We start from the raw sequence: 19,813 nt of genomic DNA on the forward strand, positions 1-19,813 counted from the left end.
AATCGATCTGGCGAAATGAGGTAGCGAGAGTCATGCGCTCAGTAAATGTCTTGGGCGTCTCTTGACTGACTACTCGAAGGTTTAATCCAGCGAGCTCCGGCGTGACGCTGCGGCCACCAATTCGAATGATTCGAGAGATACCAACGTCGAGGAGATGCTTGAGAAACTGATCGAGGGCATGGTTTGTGTAGCAGCTAAATTCTCAGTCAGTACCTTAATTGAACAGTGATGCGGTTGAGAACTTACATAATAACAATGGGGCCCAAGTGTGCTTTCTGTTTCGCAGCCAAGAGAACTCTGAGCAGTTGGACGCCGAGGTATGACTTTCCTGTTCCAGGAGGGCCCTGTATGAGCGCGTACTCACGAGTGAGTGCATCAACCAATCCACGGCATTGTCCTTGGTCTAAACCTGTCGCGCGCTCCAACTCCTGGATATCTAGGTTCTCTGGAAACTCTGGGTCAAGAACAAGATCGGTTCCTTTGTCTTTCGTGATAGATCTCAGCGAAAAAGTGAAATCCAGCCTGCGAGCATATGCTGGTGTCGTGACGCTTCGCTCTTCATCTGTGCTAGGGAGAATCCATTGTTGAAACGCGATCTGGTTCTCGCACTTGATGGTTTGGAGGTTTCTGAGGATAGGCACGAATGTATCCAGAATCACACCGTTGAAATCGACAAGTACACCCACAGCCTTGGTCGTGTAGAGTTTAGCCAGCAAGAGCAAGTCTTCTCGATTGTGGTTCGCAAGCTTGACGGTGATGCTGGGTAAGCCTTGCAATGGGGCAATGCTGCTTGTTCGCTCGTCAGTCTCCTTGAGGTCACTACTGCTTGTGCTTTTGCAAGTGACCTGGAAGAAAAGCAAGCTCGTGCGACCAGGTGTTGGGGAAACAAAACACACTAAAGTGCCTTGACCCAGGCGAGAGGATGTCTTCCACCATGCCTTTTGCTGTTCTGCCGTCTTTCCAAGAATTTGGGCAGGTGGTTCAAAAGATAGTACAGCTTCAGTGCCATGCTTCTTGCTACTGACAAAGGCCTCGATACTTGATTCCAAGTAAACTTGTGCCTGCGGGTCGGGATTTGAGAGGCGGCCGTTCAGCAAATCATCTGACTGGAGAAGGTCGCGTAGGATATCTTTGACGGGGCCGAGGATATCATGTCTGACCAGTCGGAACATGGAGTCGATGTATCGCTGCAGAGGGTCTGCCAGCACATGGGGTTCCGTGAAATTGGTGGACGGTAAGTACTCCACCTGCTCGCTGGTGACTTCTTCGTATGTGGGCAAGATGGCAATCTTGGAGATATCGGCAAAGTCATTGTCGTGTCTGCCTCCAGGAATTTCTAGATCTCTTGGGAAGGTTGATGCGATGGCCTTGAGGTTCTTTGGTTTGTCGGAGGTGTCCTCGCTTGCAGCAAGACGATCGTTAGCAGCAGTGACCAGTCTTTTCAACAACTTAAAGTGAGCCGAAACTTCTTCAAGTTCTTTCGGGGGGGCGTCCTCGGCGATCATAGAAATGACTTTGTCCATCTGTTCAATGAGATCAGGTAGTTCGTCACAGAACTGTGTTCGGGGTACTTTGTTCAGGAGTTGCGACAGCGCCGTGATGATTACACGAAGTGCGGCCTGGGTGGTTGTCCCAAGTAGCTCGGAAAACAATTCAGTGCTTTCAAGAGCTTGTTCGCACATGGAACTAAAGAGGCCGATGCCTCGTTCTCCATTCATGCCCGCGAATACTGTAAAGATGGTTCCAACGCAGGCCTCTGTAGATAGCGAGCTCATCAGGTTTGCATGAGAGATGACCTGTATAAAGACGTAGGACGTAGGCAAGTTCTCCTTGGCGTCAGAGGAACCATTCTCGGCAGCGTCTACAATGAACTGCAGACCGTGATAATCGTCGTTGGCAAGATCGCGAGCAATATCTTGGTGCTGTGCGGGATTGTCTTCGTCCAAGAGTTCGAGGGCTCTCTTCCAGAACTTGTGATGTTCCTTCACACCTGATGTGGTTTGGAAACTGGGAGGCGGTTTACGAACCATGCCTTTCCACGCCATGTATCGCTTGCGTGGGTCGGTTTTGGCAACAGGAGTTTGAATTGCCACATAGCTGTCGATATCAGAAGATTTTTCATGTAGAAAGGTGCAATTTTCTCCGTAATAACAGTTGCCCTTCTTGAAATGTTGGCAAGGCTTGGTCCGGGAGTTACTTGGACCTCCGCCGCGCCCTTGCGACGCCATGATGGGCGAAAGAGATAGCAGATGAGTACAAAATAATAACACTTGATTCTTTTGTATCTGGCGTAATGCTGCCAAGAATAGGTGTCAAGAATGGGATCTAGACTACACAAAATAGCAGTCAAAAAGGTGGTGATGTTGAGGAGTGAGGGTGTTGGAAGAGAGAGAACTCGCGCTGCAACGCCAATAATATTTTTGCAAGGTGATATTCTCCGTTGCCTGGGGCTGCCTTGATTTTTTAGATTGCTCTCGAGTAACTGGTGGTGACAGTGTTTGGCAGTTTATTCCATCAGCTGCCAGTCACTGGCAGTGCACAGCGACCGTCGGCCTCAAGGGCCGGCGTAAATGCGCGCATCCACTCATGGGCTTAGGTGGCAGTACGGGGAGTAGCTTGGAAGTCGAATTGATATTGATCAGGAGAGGTTCCAACAGTATTTGCCCATGGTTTTGATGCGGAAGTGTTGTGGCTATTACTAGGCAGGAGTTGTTTGAGGGCTCCTGCTATTTACTAGGCAAGAGCTATGCTAATATAAGTTTATAATGATTACAACGCGGCAAGAACGACTACCTCTAAAAATATATACAAGTCAGGACACTATCAATTCCTAAAGATTGAGATAGCACTGTCATATCATAATTGATACGCAGAGACAGTAAGTTAGTACACATTTGGTAGCTAGTACAACTGAAATGACAGTTTTGTGTAGTAGATACACACATTGACTGGATGCTGTTGAAATATCACGTTGCAATTTCTCCAGTAAAGAGAAGATTAATCCAATCTTTAATCACTAATACAGAACAACAAACTATATTAGACCTCTCGACTAGAATAATCTTTAACCATTAAACAATAGTTCATAAAACAAATCACCATCTTGATCCCGCCAGCAGTCATCCAAGTGTTTTACCGTCATCCCACCCTAGAGCACTAAAACACTCGAGCATTAGCGCGGCTCTCCATTTCCATATCCCGTCTCACGTCAGAAGCTTAACAGCGACAATTTCCCAAAGCAGTATTTTTAGATATCAGTATTATTTCCGAAATGAGTAGTTTTCTTACCATCATCAAGAGCCTCACTCACCTCACTCACTTCATATTCTATCGTATCTAGATATCTATGGATGGTAACACAAAGTCACACAATGACGCAACCATTCTCGCGTCTCGGGAAGAAACACAAAGCCGAGTGAAACACAACGGATGAAGTGGCCAAAGACGTGCTTTGATGAATTGGTAATGCGATATAAGGTTTAGGGGAATTAATAATGTTTGTCAGTGAATTAATAATGCTCCTCTCTGCTGCTGAATGCTAGGTAGTATTTAGCTTAGCAATGAGTCCTTTGAATAATGTCTCTCATCCGCTCTAGATTCATTCATCGTCGCATAACTACCACCATGGGCTCTCAACCACAAGCAGACATCACCCTCTACACTTCCCACAAGTGCCCATGTATGTATCTTATTACCTTTTCTATATATAAACCGCACAGCCAATGTTGTATCAGCGGTGACTTGGCAAATCCCTACCCCGTCCCGTCCACTCACTTTACGGTATAGCTAATGATACATCCCCAAGTCGCGCACAGGGCACACATCACCCTCACAGAACTAAACATCCCCTTCAAAGAAGAGATCATCGACCTCGACAAGCCCCGCTCGCCAGAATATCTCCAGATCAACCCTCGCGGTCTTGTCCCGACCATTATCCACAACGGCGAGACCATCACTGAATCTGCCATTGTCGCCCAGTTCCTCGTCGACGCTTACCCTGCCCAAAGCAAGACGCTGCTCCCTGCCTCGTCTGACCCGAACGGGGCCTTGATCAGAGCCAGGATCAGCTTCTTTGCTGATACCTACTCGAGCAAGGTCCAGGGCCATCTCAGCAGGGCCATCTACCGCGGCACGACGGACGAAGAAATTAGTAGTGCTGTGGATGATGCTGTAGCTGGTATCGTCAAGGAGGTTGAACCTCTTCTCAAGAACGCTGCTCCGTTCTTTGGTGGTAGCGATAAGCTCACCTTTGCCGAGGTGTGTGCTCCTAGTCTCTATCCCAAGCTCAATCATCAATTAACTGACTTAATAAAGGTCCTCACTGCCCCGTTCGTCATTCGAGCACTGTCCCTCTCCAAGCACGGTCTTCTTCCCACCAATCTCTCGTCGCGCCTCGAAAAAGAAACCCCAAACTTTTACAAGTGGGCGCAGGCCATTAGCAACCACGCCAGCATCATGGGGATCTACAACGAGGACGACATTGTTCAGGGAACCAAGAAGAAGAGGGCCCAGCTCCGAGGCCAAGCCTAAGCTAAACGTGGCTATGCTTTGTCTACAATCTACCTATTATTATCCCGCAGTTTTATCTAGTTCATGTCATTATAGCACAGGGTTTTTTAATGAATGCCTGCTTATCTCTCCTCATAAAGTGTTTCGACTAGTAAAACTTAATCGTTGACATGTCCAGAAAAGGATAAAGCATTAATGTATATGAAACCTAGAGGAGACATTATGCCTGCGTCCATCAGATTTTACGGGTTTACACTCTCCAATCCCATTCATTAATAATGCACTACTCTTTGTACTCTGTAATTCAAGATTCATTCGGCCTGGATCTTGCATTCACAAGCGCCCAATAGCTTCCTTTTCCCCCTGTCGATCTACTCGCCACTAGTGCCGCGACCGACTTATCTCCAGGGTTCCATTGACAGAATTAGCAACATAATTTCCAGTACATCAGCAGGAAGGTTAAGAACAGAGAGAAGCTCAAGCTCATACTTAGACTTATCTCATTCCCATCCATGTCCACACCCGGTTCTAATTTCCATCGGATCAACTCTAAGCGAAATACCCTCCTTCACCTCCATCACCAAAAACAGCCCCTCCCGCGCCCAGCCTAAGCTTCCTTGGCGCGTCTCAAGAGAAGTTGTCCATTATTTTTTTTACCCCTGGTTATCAACAACAAGTGGGTTTTGCCTGACCCGCTGGACTCTTCAAGTTTCCTTTTTCCCTGGTAGTAATTGTTCTCTATACGAATAGAGAACAAGGACATGTATGAGATAGAAACAAAAAAAGAATGAATCAACAACGTGATGCCTTCAGCGCATTTCTACTGGCCCATATCATACACGCTCAGGGACTTGGCGATGACCTCTCATCCTCTCTCCCCTGAATCCTTAATTCCTGGGCATGCTTGCTTGGCCTTGGCCTACTAGGCTCTTGGTAGTGGATAATGGGGGCCTCTCGGCACCTCTCCTTTTCCTAACTAATATCGTTTTGCCGTTTCATTTTATTCCTTCTTTTTTCCCTTTTCTCTCTGTTCATTCTCAAATCATTACAAGTAGAAAGGAATAAAGTTTTTGTCCCTTCTTTTTTCTTTCCTACTTGCTCTCTTTTTTCCTTTTTTGTCCGTACTCTCGATCCTTGGGTGTTTCATTCGTTTCATATCGCCCAGTCACTCCTTGATCGCGACTCTATCAATTAACTCAATCGTCGCATTCTTGTTTTCCTGTTCATTTATTCATTTCATATAGAATAAAAGAGGAGAAGATCAAAGAGAAAAGAAGGAAAGATATCACACAACAACAGCAAACATGCTTTCACGCTATATCCTCCCCGCCGCTGCCTTGTTTGGCTTCGCGGTCGCTCAAACAACCTCCGACTGCAACCCTCTCAACCAAACCGACTGTGACCCCAACCCAGCCTGGGGAACGACCTACACCTGGGCCTTCAATGACACGCCCTCGAGCGACTTCTGGGACGGCCACGTCGGCCGCGTGACCTACGACAAGGAGCTCGGCGCGACATTCACAGTCGCCAAGCAGGGCGACTCGCCCACGCTGCGCACAAACTTTTACTTCTTCTTCGGCCGCACAGAGCTGCACATGAAGGCCGCGCCCGGAACTGGCATCATCAGCTCCATGATGTGGCTGAGCGACGACCTCGACGAGGTCGACTGGGAGATTCTCGGTGCAAACGACACCCACGCTTCAACGAACTACTACGGCAAGGGTGTTGAGGACTTCACAAAGGCTGGATGGCACTTTGTGGAAGGCGGTATGCAGGAGGACTACGTCAACTACACGACGACGTGGACAAAGGAGGAGCTCATCTGGTACATCAACGGACAGGAAGTGCGAAAGGTTGTGGCCAAGGACGATATCGATAGCTACCCTCAGACACCCATGAGACTATCTATCGGTATCTGGGCCGCTGGTGATCCTAGAATGCCCGAGGGAACACGCGCATGGGCTGGTGGTGGTGAGTTTACCAATTCGACAGTGTAAATGAAGGTGTACTAACAAAACTGCAGACACTGATTATGAGAAGGGTCCTTACACCATGCACGTCAAGGATGTTACCGTCGAGGACTACAGCACCGGAAAGGAGTACGTCTACGGCGACAAGACAGGTAGCTGGGAAAGCATCGAGATCGTCAAGTAAGCCAACCGCCCTTTCATTCTCATCTAAAAGTCACTAACAAATCCCCCCAGGGGCAACTCAACCGCCTTCGAGGCCCTGCACAAGGAACCCGAAAAGACCACAGGCGAGAAATGGGAAGCTCTCCCCACAGGCACAAAGACGGGCATCTACGCCGGCGGCATCGGCGCCGCAGCCATCGGCCTCGGAGCTCTAGGATTCTACTTCTGGCGCCAGCGCGCCGCAGGCGCATCCGAAGCTAAGAAGGCCGCCGCCGAGAACTCGGACCAGGATCTCATGTCTTACCGCCAGGGCGAGGACACGGCGAACCAGGGCTTTGAGTACAGCGCAGCCAAGTACTCCAAGGTGCCAGCCCAGGCGGCACCTTAGAGAGAAATTGAAGGGGTGAAATAGCAAAGAATCTTTTTTTTTCTTTTACTTTGTTGTGTGGTTCTATCTCTTTTTTTTTTTTTTTTTGTTGATAAACATATCTTATACATTTTTTCTCTTTTATATACCACCCTCTCTTTAATTGGCATTGTTTTCGGAGTGAAAGAGAGTGAAAGAGTCCTTTTAGAGTGGATGGCATGACATGCATGGCAGCAGGCACATATACCAATACATTTGCGGATCGTTCTTTGCACAGGTCCTAACACATACTGTTTGAAGATATCTAAACAGGGTTTTTGTTTATAGCCTGGCGTTTGATCAATTGAGAAGAAGAAACGCTGTCATGCGCGCCCTTGAGATGACTGCATTCTAGATTATTCGTAACTTGAGACGTTATTGAGAGCTCACAGTCAATTCTGAGTTGACATCACTTATAATAAATCAAGAGACAAGCTAATCAATCTTCCAGCATCATCGTTTAAAATCAACAAAATAGGAAATTCGTGGACCATCCAGACTAACCCATTCTGTTAAATCTATACGATAACATCTTTTTCGATGGCAAAATCTGGAAAATAAAGGATTCTCCTAGATCGGAGCTTAATTGCATGAATACCTCAATAAGAAGAAGCTGATCAAATCTGGCAACATTTTTTCTTTCTTCTTTCTCTATAAAGCAGAGCTAGTTTCACTTTCATCTGGTTCTTATTTACTTGAGTCAATTCACATTAAAGACGATCAACTACATCAAACAACTCAATTGGGATCAACTCTCTCAAGGTCCAACAACTCCATTGAGACTATTAACTCACTCACACCTCATAAAACACCAAACTCACTTACAACACAACACGACACAACCCACCTCAAATCTACAAAATGTCCCTCACCTTCCGTCCCGCAACAACCCTCGACATCCCCCCTCTACTCTCCCTCATCGTCTCCGCCTACCGCGGCCCCGAATCCCGCGCAGGCTGGACAACAGAAGCCGACCTTCTCGCCGACGAGCGCATCTCCCCTTCCGCTCTAGAAGCCAAAATCACCGACCCCAATGGTCTCGTTCTGGTCGCATTTAAATCAACGCCCTCATCAACAGGAACCTCAACGCCAGAGTCGGGTTCTGAAGACGCCAGCTCAGGACTCGTGGCGTGCTGCGAGATTGTGAGAAAGGACGATGAGAGAGCGTACTTTGGACTCTTTGCTGTGTCGCCGAAATTGCAGGCCGGTGGAATTGGACGACAGGTGTTGCAGCGGGCTGAGGAGTATGCTAAGAAGGAGTGGGGAACCAAGATTATGACTATGACTGTTATTTGGACGAGAGATGAGTTGATTGCTTGGTATATGAGGAGAGGGTATGCTCGTACTGGTGAGAAGAGCCCTTTTCCTTATGCTGAGCTTTACAATGGTAAGGCTTTGAGGGATGATTTGTACTTTGATCATTTGGAGAAGGTGTTGTAGAGATGGTCATCTGATTGATAAGAAGAATTAAAGAAAGCAAAGCATAGAATTTAGACAGAAGCGTTGGAGGTATCGAATAAATCACCAGATCACGATCAATGAACAAATCCTACTCAAAGCAAATCGTCAATCGTTGCAGGCTATCTCTAACTATATACACATCCAAATAAACCTTGCTGATCGCTCATCACAACTTTTGAACTGGGTATCTTTGGCTTTTTATTGACCCTCAACCTGCTTGAGAATGCCCTCGAGGTTGATGCTCTTGGGTCGCTCAATGGGAAGACCCAGAGCACGGTCCCAGATCAACTGGGCAAGAGGTCCGAGACCACGCGACACACCGAACGTGGCAGTGTAGTACAGAGTCTCGTGGAAGCCGTAGTGGTGGAACAAAACTCCAGAGCTGCTGTCGACGTTGGGGTAAGGGTTCTTGGTCTTGCCATGCTTCTTGAGAACCTCGGGAGCAATTCGGCTGTTCTTCTCGACAAGCTGGAAGACAGGGTCGTTGGCGATCTCAGGACGGGCAGCGGCGTAATCCATGAGAGCTTCGAATCGGGGATCGGGCTTTCGGAGAACGGCGTGACCATAGCCGGGAACAACACGACCCGAGTTGAGGGTAGACCAGAGGTAGTCGTTGACGTCCTGCTCGGTGTAGTTGGAAGGAATGGCCTCCTTCATCTGGATAATCCATCGGAGGACCTCCTGAGCGGCAAGACTAGAGGTGTGTTAGTGTAATTCTTGAGTCGAGCGACAGATACTTACCCGTGGAGAGGACCAGCAAGACCCTGGAGACCAGCACTGTAAGACAGGAAGGGATCGGACAGAGCACTTCCAACCAGATGAGTGGCGTGGGCAGAGACGTTGCCACCCTCGTGGTCACCGTGAAGAGCAAGGTAAAGACGGAGGAGATCCTGGAAGTTCTCATTCTCCTTGCCACCCTTGCCGAGCATGGCAGCAAAGTTGTAGGACCAATCCTGCTCAAGATCGACCTCAGCAGGCAGAGCACCACCGCCGCGGTAAGCGTTTTGGTAAATCTTGGCAGCAATGGTGGGAAGCTTGGCCAGGAGGGAAATGCAGTCGTCAAAAGTAGGCTCCCAGTAGTCAGCCTTGTTGATGCCCTGCTCATAGGCCTTGGCGAACTTTGACTCGTAGTTGAGAGCAGAAACGGCCATGGCGAATTGAGTCATGGGGTGAAGGTCCTTGGGGAAGTCATTGAGCATCTTGGAGACAAACTCGGGAATCTGGGCCTTTTCAGCGAGCTCACGCGAGAAGCCGCGGACCTGGTTGACTGAGGGAACCTGGCCTGTGAGAAGCAGCCAGAACATGGCCTCGGGAAGCATCTCTGTGCCAGTCTTTCCCTTGGGAAGCTCCTTTTGGCAGTCCTTGATAGTTCGGCCGTGGAATCGGATACCCTCGTTGGCATCTAAGACGGAACCCTCCCAGACCATGGCCTTGAGACCTCGCATACCACCGAGAGTGTTCTCGACCTTGACTTCTCCAAGGACCTTGTTAGAATGAGCCTTGACCTTCTTGAGGAGCTCTCGCTTGGCGGGAATGGCCTCGCGGAGAGTGGCCTTGAGGTCAGGCTCAGCAGTAGCATAACCGCGAGCTCCCACAAAAGCGGCACGGGTGAGGGGCTGTATGGTATGAGCTTGTGTTTGAGTATCACATGTAAGTCACGTACCTTGAGCGAGCTCAAAGCCCGGCGAGAAGTCGTCAAATTGAGAGCCATTATGATGTGTGTGAGATGAGATATACAGAACAAGAAAGAGAATCACAAAAGACAAACAGATAAAGGGAAGCAGAGTAAGATAATGGACAGCTGGGCCGCGGCTTCCCTGTGGTAAACGAGTAGAAGCGGCAGGTGGGGGGGCCCGAGCAATCTGGGGTAACAACTAACAACTAACAACCGGGGGAGCGGGGGTGACAGCTCTCTGGCCTCTAGTCTTGCTGCTTTATTTTGTCATGCGGGGTTGAGATATCACTAGAATGACGCAGTATTCAGTGCGGAGAAGACCTTACAGACATCAAGGGGACAGTATTGCAGAACAGAGAATACTATGGTCACTAAGTAAATATAAATCTAGTTGTTATTCAAGAGATATCTCGATTGTTCACAACATTAACTATAACCACCAGTTACCCAAAGACGCTCACCTCTTCTCTACCTCTGTATCCCTATGTCGGTGACAACCGAGGAAACCCGCCATGAACCGACCTCATTACCACGGCTTAAACAGGCAATCTGAACCAATCAGAAACACCAGTCTTTGCCGTACAACCTCCATCATTGGCCAATTGCTTCGGTTATGCTTCTCTATAACCAAGGCTTTGCTGACATGAATATGTCGACCACAACCCCCAACTTGTAACCTATTTTTGTCAGCTATTGCCAAACACTATACTGTATTTGAAATGGAGAAAATCATGTCTACTCGGTTACCGAAGCTCAAGTCGGTCATCGAGTTAAGAGATGGTCTCTGTGGTGTTCAAGCTGTTAGCTACAGATACAAGATATATATCTGATCAACAGAAGTGTTTAAATCTTATGTGCAAACATCTTCCCCTATTGAATTGATAATAACTATCTTATCATCAGTTTTTCAAGTGTCACATCCAGTCTTGGCTGAGTTGGAGCTATCGCGGCCTGCAGATCAATATCCGGTGTTGGACATTATTATTCATCCACCACCACCAACCCACTCCACCTAGATAGTTCTCTCTCAACTTCACCACCTTCTCCTCCCCCTTCATCCTCACACAAACATCCCTCAAAATGATGCGCAGACTATCCACGAGAGCTCCCCAGCGCTTAATCTCAGCTGCTTCCAAGTCCCGCAGCTGCGCACCCCTTCTCGCCATCCGAGCCATATCCTCCACATCCGTCGCAAAGATGTCGTCCCTCAGCACCCACGCGACACAGCCCGCCGACGCTTTCCAGCTGCTACCAGAGTCGCAAAAGCCTGGCGAGGCCGAAGATCGACTTTACGAAGCTACCGTCCATGAGATTGAGGCTTGGTGGGCTTCGCCCAGGTTTGCCGGCATCAAGCGTCCGTACAGCGCTGAGGATGTTGCTACCAAGCGCGGAACGCAAAAGGTTCAATATCCTAGCTCTGTCATGGCTCAGAAGCTCTTCAATCTAATCCGTGAGCGTGAAGCCAAGGGTGAACCCATCCATACGAGTACGTCTAACAAAACCTCTTCCGATATACCCGATCCCTGGCTAACACCTTTCAGTGGGCGCAATTGACCCCGTTCAAATGACCCAGCAAGCTCCTCACCAAGAGGTCCTCTACATCTCGGGCTGGGCATGCTCCTCCCTCCTCACCTCTACCAACGAGGTCTCCCCCGACTTTGGCGACTACCCATACAACACCGTTCCCAACCAGGTCCAGCGCCTGGCCAAGGCGCAGAACATGCACGACCGAAAGCAATGGGATCTTCGTCGCAAGATGACCGCCGAGGAGCGCACAAAGACACCATATACCGACTACCTCCGACCCATCATCGCTGATGGTGATACCGGCCACGGTGGTCTGTCAGCTGTTCTTAAGCTCGCTAAGCTATTTGCTGAGAACGGTGCTGCTGCTGTTCACTTTGAGGACCAGCTTCACGGTGGAAAGAAGTGCGGTCATCTCGCAGGCAAGGTCCTCGTTCCTATCGGAGAGCACATCAACCGCCTTGTCGCCACGCGCTTCCAGTGGGATGTCATGGGCTGCGAGAACCTCGTCATTGCTCGAACAGACTCTGAATCTGGCAAGCTTCTGTCATCTGCCATTGATGTACGCGATCACGAGTTTATTCTCGGTGTTGCAGACCCCTCAATTGAGCCTTTGGCCGAGACCATCCAGGCTATGGAAGCCAAGGGTGCTGCAGGCGCTGAAATTGACGCTTTCGAGGCCCAATGGGTCAAGAACACCAAGCTCATCACTTTTGACGAAGCTGCTGTCGCACACATGAAGAAGGAGGGCGTTGAGCAATCCAAGATTGACGAATACCTTGCCGAGACAGACAAAGACCACGACATGGGCATTTCACGCCGTCGTGGTCTCGCAAACAAATACACCAAGGAGCCTGTCTACTTTAACTGGGACGTCCCCCGCACCCGAGAAGGCTTCTACCACTACCGCGCCGGCATGCAAGCAGCTACCAAGCGCGCCCTCGCATTCGGCCCCTACGCAGATCTCCTCTGGGTCGAGACAGGCGATCCCAACGTCCAAGTAGCATCCAAGCTAGGCCGCGCCGTCCGCGAGGTTTACCCCGGCAAGGGTCTCGTATACAACCTTTCTCCATCATTCAACTGGATGGCCCACGGTTTCACGGACGAGACCCTCAAGTCATTCATCTGGGATATTGCGCGCGAGGGTTTTGTTCTGCAGCTCATTTCGCTCGCGGGTCTGCACTCCAACGCTACCATCACAACAGAGCTGTCGCGCGAGTTCAAGAAAGATGGTATGAAGGCGTATGTTGATATTGTGCAGCGTCGCGAGAAGGACTTGAAGTGTGATGTTTTGACGCATCAAAAGTGGAGTGGTGCCAGTTACATTGATGGCATCCTGGGTGCTATCCAGAGTGGAAGTTCGAGCAGCAAGAGTATGGGCGAGGGTAATACCGAGGGACAGTTCCACTAGGTGGATAAAAAAGCATGCACCGGAGTTTGGGTATCTTTGTTGTATATTCACCAATACCTTGCAAATAACATTTGTTTTACCATCAGCCGGGTGTCTACCCTCGCACTTGTGATTATGATGTGACAATTTCTTTCATTATTGGTTCATACTAATCGTTACTACAGATGCCATGTCCCCCGCTAAATCCATTTCTCTCGATATTTATTCCTTTACAATGAATCCTTGCTGGCGTTGTTCTGGGGAGGAGGAGGCGCAGCTCCCTCGGCAGTAACGTAACCCTTGGTCATACCACCGTCGACGGCAAAGTCATGACCGTTGACAAAGCTAGACTCATCACTAGCCAGGAAGACAACGGCGTGAGCCTGCTCAATAGCCTCGCCGAATCGTCCCATGGGGAAGTGGACCTCACGTCGGTGTCGCTTAGCCTGGTCATCACCAAGCCAGTCCTGCAGAAGAGGTGTGTTGAGCGGCGCAGGGCAGAGGTTGTTGAAGCGGAAGCCCTCTCTGGCGTGAACCATGGCGAGCTCACGGGTGAGAGCGAGGACAGCACCCTTGGAGGCAGTGTAGGCAAGCTGGGGTGTGGCAGCTCCGACAAGAGCGACGACGGAAGCGGTGTTGATGATGGAAGCCTTTGACTTTTTGTTGCGGCGCAGAGAAAGAACGGCGTGCTTGCAGCCGAACCACACACCCTTGACGTTGATGTTTTGGGTGAGATCCCAGATGTTCTCGGGGGTGTTGACGGCGTCGTCATCCTGGGCGTGCATGATACCGGCGTTGTTGAAGAGGACGTCGATGCCGCCCCAAGAGTCGAGTGACTCGATCATGGCCTGGACCTCTGATTCCTTGGAGACGTCGACTTTCTGTAACAGAGTCAGTATAACGATCGTGGGGAGTAATGTGGCGAAGGAGAGAATGAGGACGTACCAGGATCTCAACGCGGGGTGCATCGGGGACGAGCTGCTTGACCTTTGCGGCGGCCTTTTCGAGAGCAGGCTGGGAGATGTCGGACATGAGGATTGAAGCGCCCTCCTTTGCGAAGAGGATGGAGGTCTCAAGACCAATGCCACTGTTGGGGGTGTTAGCATTGTGTAGCTGACAAAAGGATAGTGATGATGAACATACCCACCAGCGCCGGTGATGACGGCGTTTTTGCCAGCGAGACGACCACGAGGAGCAGACATTGTGTGTGTGTTGTGTATGTGTGTGAAGAAAGAAAAGAACAAGTTTGGGGTATCAAAGGGTAATTGTGTGTTTGTTTGTTGGAAAGATGGTGTTGTTTGAGACAGATGGTGATACAGAGAGGAAGACACGCGGTGAAGGAGGGGGATGTTAAGCTTTCTTATCTTTCGTTCGAGAAGCTCACTGATAAGATTAGACTAGACGACTGGATCTGACTCGTGAGACAGAAGAAGGCGGTAGAATGGGGATCGTGTGTCATGAATGGATGGGATGGGTCTCATGGAAGCTCTAGCATTCTTTTTCCGACAACGGCGGTAGGCGGCTCCAATGATTTGGTAGGCGGCTAACCTTGGTAGCTACTAATTATTAAAGAGAATACAGTAGTTTGATGGGTCTAGAAACTGTATGGATCAGACTCCATAGGTATCATGGGAGAGGGGGGACTATTAGCTTATAATCTCGGAGCCTCGGTATTTGTTCATGATGACCGTCGTTATTTGACAGCTTGCAGTGTTTACTGTCGTTGTTTTAACAGTATAGGCATGTCTCTATAGGGCAAGATCGCTCCGCAACTACCGGAAGATACTATACATATCTCACTTGTCCCAAAGCTATCAAGATCCAGGGTCCTTTTTTCGGACGTCAGATCTGGAGCTTGCATGCAGCATCCCTGTCAAAAGCGATGTCGGCAATAGTCACGAGGTCATCAATGAGACAGGCCAACCGAGTCGAGATGAGATGAGATGACATTTCGCGGCTACATGTCTGCGCGGTTGCATACTCTGGACTCAGTATTAATGGGACAGAATAAAGACGATAAAGGTCATGGCGGCTCGCGCATGGCAATCAAGATAAACCCCATGCCGGTCAGAGCTTCAAAAGATAGCAACATTCAGCAGAATGCGGGGAAGTTGAATTGACTTCTGACCGTTGAGATTGAAAGCGCGGCAATCCAAAGTGAAGCTATCATATGGAACAGATACAAGTCTAGAGCGACCTATCTACAGGCGTGTATGTACGGTAACTGTAGTGGATGCCTCGGCTGTACAGCTCAATTAGTGCTAGTCCCAGCGGTACGCGCACCGAGAGAGCTTCCCTGGAAATGTTCCCACTTTAGGTCACCTACGTCACTGAAGCTCATAGCTTATCGTCTGAACCTCTTATCGTAGCCGCGCTGAGAGAGACAGACAGAGACACTCTTTGCGATAAACCTGATTATTGGGGTCTTGTCATATTCCGTATACATTTCCCCTCTTTCTCATCCAGTACTTGAATACGCGACCAAGATTATTCTCCATCTTTTTTCTTATCCTCTTAGTACTTTTGATCTTGATCTACCTCCCCGCATCCACTGCGCGCATCGCATCTCAAGACCCCCGCGAAGCTTCAATTACTCCCTCAGACATATCACGAGTCTTGTATTTTACCGCGCATTCTTAACGGGTTCTTGAACATCTTTCTCCTCTTGTCTCGTTACATATCATCATCTGGCGACATCACCTCGTCATACTCTCTCCCTTCTATAACCACTCATACTCTCCTCTCGAGCCTCAGTAGCTCTCTCACATACTCCCAAAATGGCTTCCTCACAAACCGTCACCGTCGACAATCTCGCCCAAGTCCTCGAGAATGACAACATGGTCAAACTCGCAGGCGTCGACGTCGACGGCATCCTTCGCGGAAAGCTCGTCTCCAAGAAAAAGTTCCTGTCCATCGCAGAAGCCGGCTTCGGTTTCTGCTCCGTCATCTTTGGCTGGGACATGCACGACCGCACATATGTCCGCGAGCTCAAGATCTCAAATGCCGAGAACGGTTACCATGATCTTCTAGCGATACCAGACCTTTCTACCTTTAGGCGCATTCCCTGGGAGGACAATGTGCCGCTGTTTTTGGTCGACTTTCTTGATCCTGATTCGCAAAAGCCCATTTGCGCTTGTCCCCGTGGATTGGTCAAGACACAACTTGCCAAACTCAAGGAGCACGGCTACGGTGCTATGGCTGGTGGTATGTTTCCCTCGAATCTTTGCCTCACTTCTTATCTAACAAAGCCCAGCCGAATATGAATTCTACCAATTCAAGTCCCCCGACCCTTCATCATCCTCTCCCGCCGCCTACCTCCAAGACAACCCTCCTCACCAGCTCCCCGCTCTAACAGAGGGCATGTTTGGCTACTCTCTCACCCGGCCGGTGCACAACCAAGATTACTACTACGACGTCTTCAACACATGCGCCAAGTTTTCTTGTAATATTGAGGGCTGGCACACCGAGTCCGGACCAGGCGTCTTCGAAGCCGCTCTCGAGTTTGGCGAGATTGCTCAAATGGCCGACCGCGCTGCGCTGTTCAAGTACGTCGTCAAGAGCGTCAGCACAAAGTACGGCATCACACCTTGCTTCATGGCCAAGCCCAAGCAGGGTCTTCCTGGAAACAGTGGACACATGCATGTTTCCATCGTGGACAAGGAGGGCAAGAACCTCTTTGCGCGCGAGACAAAGGATGAGAACCCCAAGTGGAGAGACATTGCCAATCTTTCCGACATGGGCCGGCACTTCCTCGCTGGTATTCTGGTCGGTCTGCCAGACATCATGCCCATTCTCGCGCCCACAATCAACTCCTACAAGCGTCTGGTAGAGAACTTCTGGGCCCCCGTAACTGTCTCATGGGGTCTCGAGCACCGCGCCGCCTCCATCCGTCTCATCTGTCCCAAGCCCTCAGCGACACGCTTCGAAGTCCGCGTTCCCGGCGCAGACACAAACCCGCATCTCGTCCTCTCCGCGATCCTAGGCTGCGGCTGGCGCGGCGTAGAGAAGAAGCTCGAGATTCCTACTCCCCCGCTCGCCATGGGCCAGGACGTCGGTGGTGACGCTGACCAGGGTGAGAGATTGGCCAAGAGTCTGAAGGAGGCTACAGCGCGATTCATGGCAAAGGACAGTATCGCGCGTGAGGTGTTTGGGGATGATTTCGTGGAGCACTTTGGTGGAACAAGAGAACATGAAGTCCGTCTGTTTGACGAGGCAGTTACTGATTGGTACGTACACAAGTTCTTGACTGTTGATTCACAGCTAACCATTTGCAGGGAAATGAAGCGATACATTGAAACTGTTTGATTTGGGTCATTGGAGTTTATGTTTGTTGGTTAATGTTTTGACGTACGGGTACACAGGGCGTACTTGTGGGCATTTGTATATGCAAACGAAGTGGAATGAGATTCATGATAGAGTCATCTGAACGAATATACCTTGTATTTGCTTTTTGTACCTTGCGTTGACGTAGTATGTGTTTTGTGCAGATGTGTTTGTTGCTATGATTGCATGTTGCCTCGCCTTGTTCTTACTGTTGATCCGAATGACCATGAATGACAGACACACTCTGAAAGTAGTAATGAGACTAGACAAACAGAGCATGATACCAAATATCCGCCGCCATTATTGCACGATTCGGAATCTTTTGTAACACTTGTTCATTCCATGATTGAGGCGATGTAAGTTTGTGAATATGAACCTGTCGCCCCAGGGTAGCTCGTGACCTTGCTCTCCACCGACTACGGCAATCGACTTATCATGACTACTAAAAGACCATCAATCTCCAAAAGAAGCTCAACAAAACATCACAAAGGAAAAGCTACCAAAATGTCTGTCTACATTGCCGAAAATACTGCAAGCGAGCCTCTAGTAAGCAGCCATTCTGCATCAATCAAGAGCCAATGCTAACAAATTTAGTCCAACGAAGATGCTCGCTGGGTCGGTCTCAAAAAGTACCACCACCCTCCATCTGCTCTTATACCTTACTAACATCTCAAGAATTACATACACCGATCAAACAGGCGTCCAACGAACATGGGAATCCGCCGAGCGTCTCACCCGTCCCAAAGACGCCCTCATAGACGGCGTCGGCATCGTCGCCATTCTCGCCCACTCCCACAGCCCTAAAATCGTCCTCCAGAAACAATTCCGCCCCCCCGTAAACAAAGTCGTCATCGAAGTCCCCGCCGGACTAATCGATGAAGGCGAAACAGCTGAAGAGTGCGCCGTGCGCGAGCTCCGCGAAGAAACAGGCTACGTCGGGGTTGTTACTGAGACGTCACCCATCATGTTCAACGATCCTGGCTTCTGTAACACTAATTTAAAAATGGTGCATGTCAGTATTGATATGACTCTCGAGGAAAACAAGAATCCGAAGCCGAATTTGGAGCCGGGGGAGTTTATTGAGACGTTTACGGTTGAGTTGAAGGATTTGTGGAAGGAGTGTGAGAGGTTGGAGGCGCAGGGGCATGTTATTGATGCGAGGGTTGCGACGATTGCGGAGGGGATTCTTCTTGCTCAGAGGTTCAAGCTTTAGAAATGCTATGGATGGGAGGAAGAGGAATCTACGAGGGATTGGCTTCCGAGATCTTGGTTCAGATGAGCTGGTTCACTGAGGTTCGATCCCCCAAGTGTTACTTCACCAACGAATGAACTTGAGCAGGGTTCTCAAGAATGAACGGGCAGCTCATGAAAGGAAGTACAAGTCAATTGCCAATCGAATTAGACAATTATTATATACAATCACTACTAATCGATATAATACATATCGTCTGCTATACAGAGTAGGGATGGAGTATGGAGTTGTATCATGAGATCCATTAATTACCACCCCACTTCAATTATTACCAAGCCCTTGCTTAGTGCCTCTGCCCCTCATCTTTTCCCCTCCTCCCATTTCTCTTTTCCACCTTGCATCTTTCTCTCTGTCGCTGTGTTTCTTCCTTTTTTTGCCTCTCATTTTTGCTATACACATATCGCATTACAACCCTGCCATTTACGTATCCTGGAAGTAAACTTACGCCAAGGATACTTGATCAAACAATTCAGACTTTTCACACAACAAAAGTCTACCCGAGTTGGTGCAGTGGTTAGCATTTCCGGTGGCCACAGGTGGGAGAAGTCTCCAGCGTTGAACCTACTTGTCCCTTTGGGGCGGGAAGACTCAGGTTCAAATCCTGAACTTGGGAATCTCTTTTTTGGAGTTTACCTCTACCCACAATAGGAGATACATAAGTTAAAACTACAGCACCTCAAGAGCCCGAGTTGGTGTAGTGGTAACACATCCATTGAGAACGGGTAGGTGTTGAACCTACTTGCTCTTCGGGGGGTGAAGGACCCAGGTTCAAGTCCTGGACTTGGGGAATTTCTTTTTTTCTTGCGAGTCCATCTCTCGGACAGAGTGTGTTTAAATCGAGGCTTTTCGATGTCTTCTGTAACAAAAGCCCGAGTTGGTGTAGTGGTAACATTTCCGTTGGCAACGGGTAGGGGCTGTAAAGTTACTTACTTGCCCTTCGGGGGTTCAATTCCTGAACTTGGGAGCATCTTTTTTTACTTGATAATATAATTCCTATGAATCTGTCTATCTCGCAAAGTATTCAATCGGTTGGTGACTAAGTAAATTATGCCTGGTTGACTGACTGTCTTGCACTCGAAGACCCTGTCGTTTTTTATACCAGACCTTCCTTTACGTCATCTCCAAACATTGTCTCACAAGC

The 19,813-nt window shown here is 49.1% G+C and overlaps 9 protein-coding genes and 2 non-coding genes across 11 annotated transcripts in view; 8 read left to right on the top strand and 3 right to left on the bottom strand.

Moving 5' to 3' along the window:
• FGSG_11696 (uncharacterized protein) overlaps positions 1–2,228 on the bottom strand; it is a gene marked incomplete at both ends in the record, with an annotated part of 6,199 nt that extends 3,971 nt beyond the window's left edge. The window contains 2 exons of the mRNA XM_011317482.1: positions 71–194; positions 247–2,228. Of these exons, the coding sequence (XP_011315784.1) occupies positions 71–194; positions 247–2,228 (2,106 nt within the window). The remainder of the gene's footprint in view (positions 1–70; positions 195–246) is intronic.
• A 1,396-nt stretch (positions 2,229–3,624) lies between these two features.
• Positions 3,625–4,618, top strand: FGSG_00172 (uncharacterized protein; the record flags this gene model as incomplete). The annotated part of the gene is made up of 3 exons (XM_011317483.1): positions 3,625–3,679; positions 3,806–4,257; positions 4,315–4,618. The coding sequence occupies 3 exons, from the start codon at positions 3,625–3,627 to the stop codon at positions 4,528–4,530; spliced, it is 723 nt and encodes a 240-aa protein (XP_011315785.1). The 3' UTR covers positions 4,531–4,618.
• A 1,195-nt stretch (positions 4,619–5,813) lies between these two features.
• Positions 5,814–7,029, top strand: FGSG_00173 (uncharacterized protein; the record flags this gene model as incomplete). Its single annotated transcript, XM_011317484.1, has 3 exons — positions 5,814–6,480; positions 6,533–6,659; positions 6,714–7,029. 3 exons carry the CDS (start codon positions 5,814–5,816, stop codon positions 7,027–7,029), a joined length of 1,110 nt encoding a protein of 369 aa, XP_011315786.1.
• Positions 7,030–7,908: 879 nt separating this feature from the next.
• FGSG_00174 (uncharacterized protein) lies at positions 7,909–8,487 on the top strand (the record flags this gene model as incomplete). The annotated part of the gene is made up of 1 exon (XM_011317485.1): positions 7,909–8,487. One exon carries the CDS (start codon positions 7,909–7,911, stop codon positions 8,485–8,487), a length of 579 nt encoding a protein of 192 aa, XP_011315787.1.
• Positions 8,488–8,599: 112 nt separating this feature from the next.
• FGSG_00175 (2-methylcitrate synthase) lies at positions 8,600–9,948 on the bottom strand. Its single transcript, XM_011317486.1, has 2 exons — positions 9,250–9,948; positions 8,600–9,202 (listed from the first exon to the last, which is right to left on the bottom strand). Exons 1-2 carry the CDS (start codon positions 9,933–9,935, stop codon positions 8,707–8,709), a joined length of 1,182 nt encoding a protein of 393 aa, XP_011315788.1. The 5' UTR covers positions 9,936–9,948; the 3' UTR covers positions 8,600–8,706.
• Positions 9,949–11,257: 1,309 nt separating this feature from the next.
• FGSG_00176 (isocitrate lyase) lies at positions 11,258–13,183 on the top strand. Its single transcript, XM_011317487.1, has 2 exons — positions 11,258–11,669; positions 11,725–13,183. Exons 1-2 carry the CDS (start codon positions 11,264–11,266, stop codon positions 13,116–13,118), a joined length of 1,800 nt encoding a protein of 599 aa, XP_011315789.1. The 5' UTR covers positions 11,258–11,263; the 3' UTR covers positions 13,119–13,183.
• Positions 13,184–13,233: 50 nt separating this feature from the next.
• Positions 13,234–14,414, bottom strand: FGSG_00177 (uncharacterized protein). The gene is made up of 3 exons (XM_011317488.1): positions 14,241–14,414; positions 14,043–14,184; positions 13,234–13,978 (listed from the first exon to the last, which is right to left on the bottom strand). The coding sequence occupies exons 1-3, from the start codon at positions 14,297–14,299 to the stop codon at positions 13,328–13,330; spliced, it is 852 nt and encodes a 283-aa protein (XP_011315790.1). The 5' UTR covers positions 14,300–14,414; the 3' UTR covers positions 13,234–13,327.
• Positions 14,415–15,874: 1,460 nt separating this feature from the next.
• On the top strand, positions 15,875–17,552 carry FGSG_11697 (uncharacterized protein; the record flags this gene model as incomplete). The annotated part of the gene is made up of 3 exons (XM_011317489.1): positions 15,875–16,301; positions 16,351–17,323; positions 17,372–17,552. The coding sequence occupies 3 exons, from the start codon at positions 15,875–15,877 to the stop codon at positions 17,400–17,402; spliced, it is 1,431 nt and encodes a 476-aa protein (XP_011315791.1). The 3' UTR covers positions 17,403–17,552.
• Positions 17,553–17,924: 372 nt separating this feature from the next.
• On the top strand, positions 17,925–18,751 carry FGSG_11698 (ADP-ribose pyrophosphatase; the record flags this gene model as incomplete). The annotated part of the gene is made up of 3 exons (XM_011317490.1): positions 17,925–17,966; positions 18,015–18,049; positions 18,096–18,751. 3 exons carry the CDS (start codon positions 17,925–17,927, stop codon positions 18,631–18,633), a joined length of 615 nt encoding a protein of 204 aa, XP_011315792.1. The 3' UTR covers positions 18,634–18,751.
• Positions 18,752–19,168: 417 nt separating this feature from the next.
• FGSG_20500 lies at positions 19,169–19,285 on the top strand. Its single transcript has one exon. It is a non-coding gene; the product is annotated as a tRNA-Gly (tRNA).
• A 70-nt stretch (positions 19,286–19,355) lies between these two features.
• FGSG_20501 lies at positions 19,356–19,459 on the top strand. Its single transcript has one exon. It is a non-coding gene; the product is annotated as a tRNA-Ser (tRNA).
• The last annotated feature ends 354 nt before the right edge of the window (positions 19,460–19,813 follow it).

Source organism: Fusarium graminearum, chromosome 1, assembly GCF_000240135.3.
Source record: "Fusarium graminearum PH-1 chromosome 1, whole genome shotgun sequence".
NCBI lineage: Eukaryota > Fungi > Ascomycota > Sordariomycetes > Hypocreales > Nectriaceae > Fusarium > Fusarium graminearum.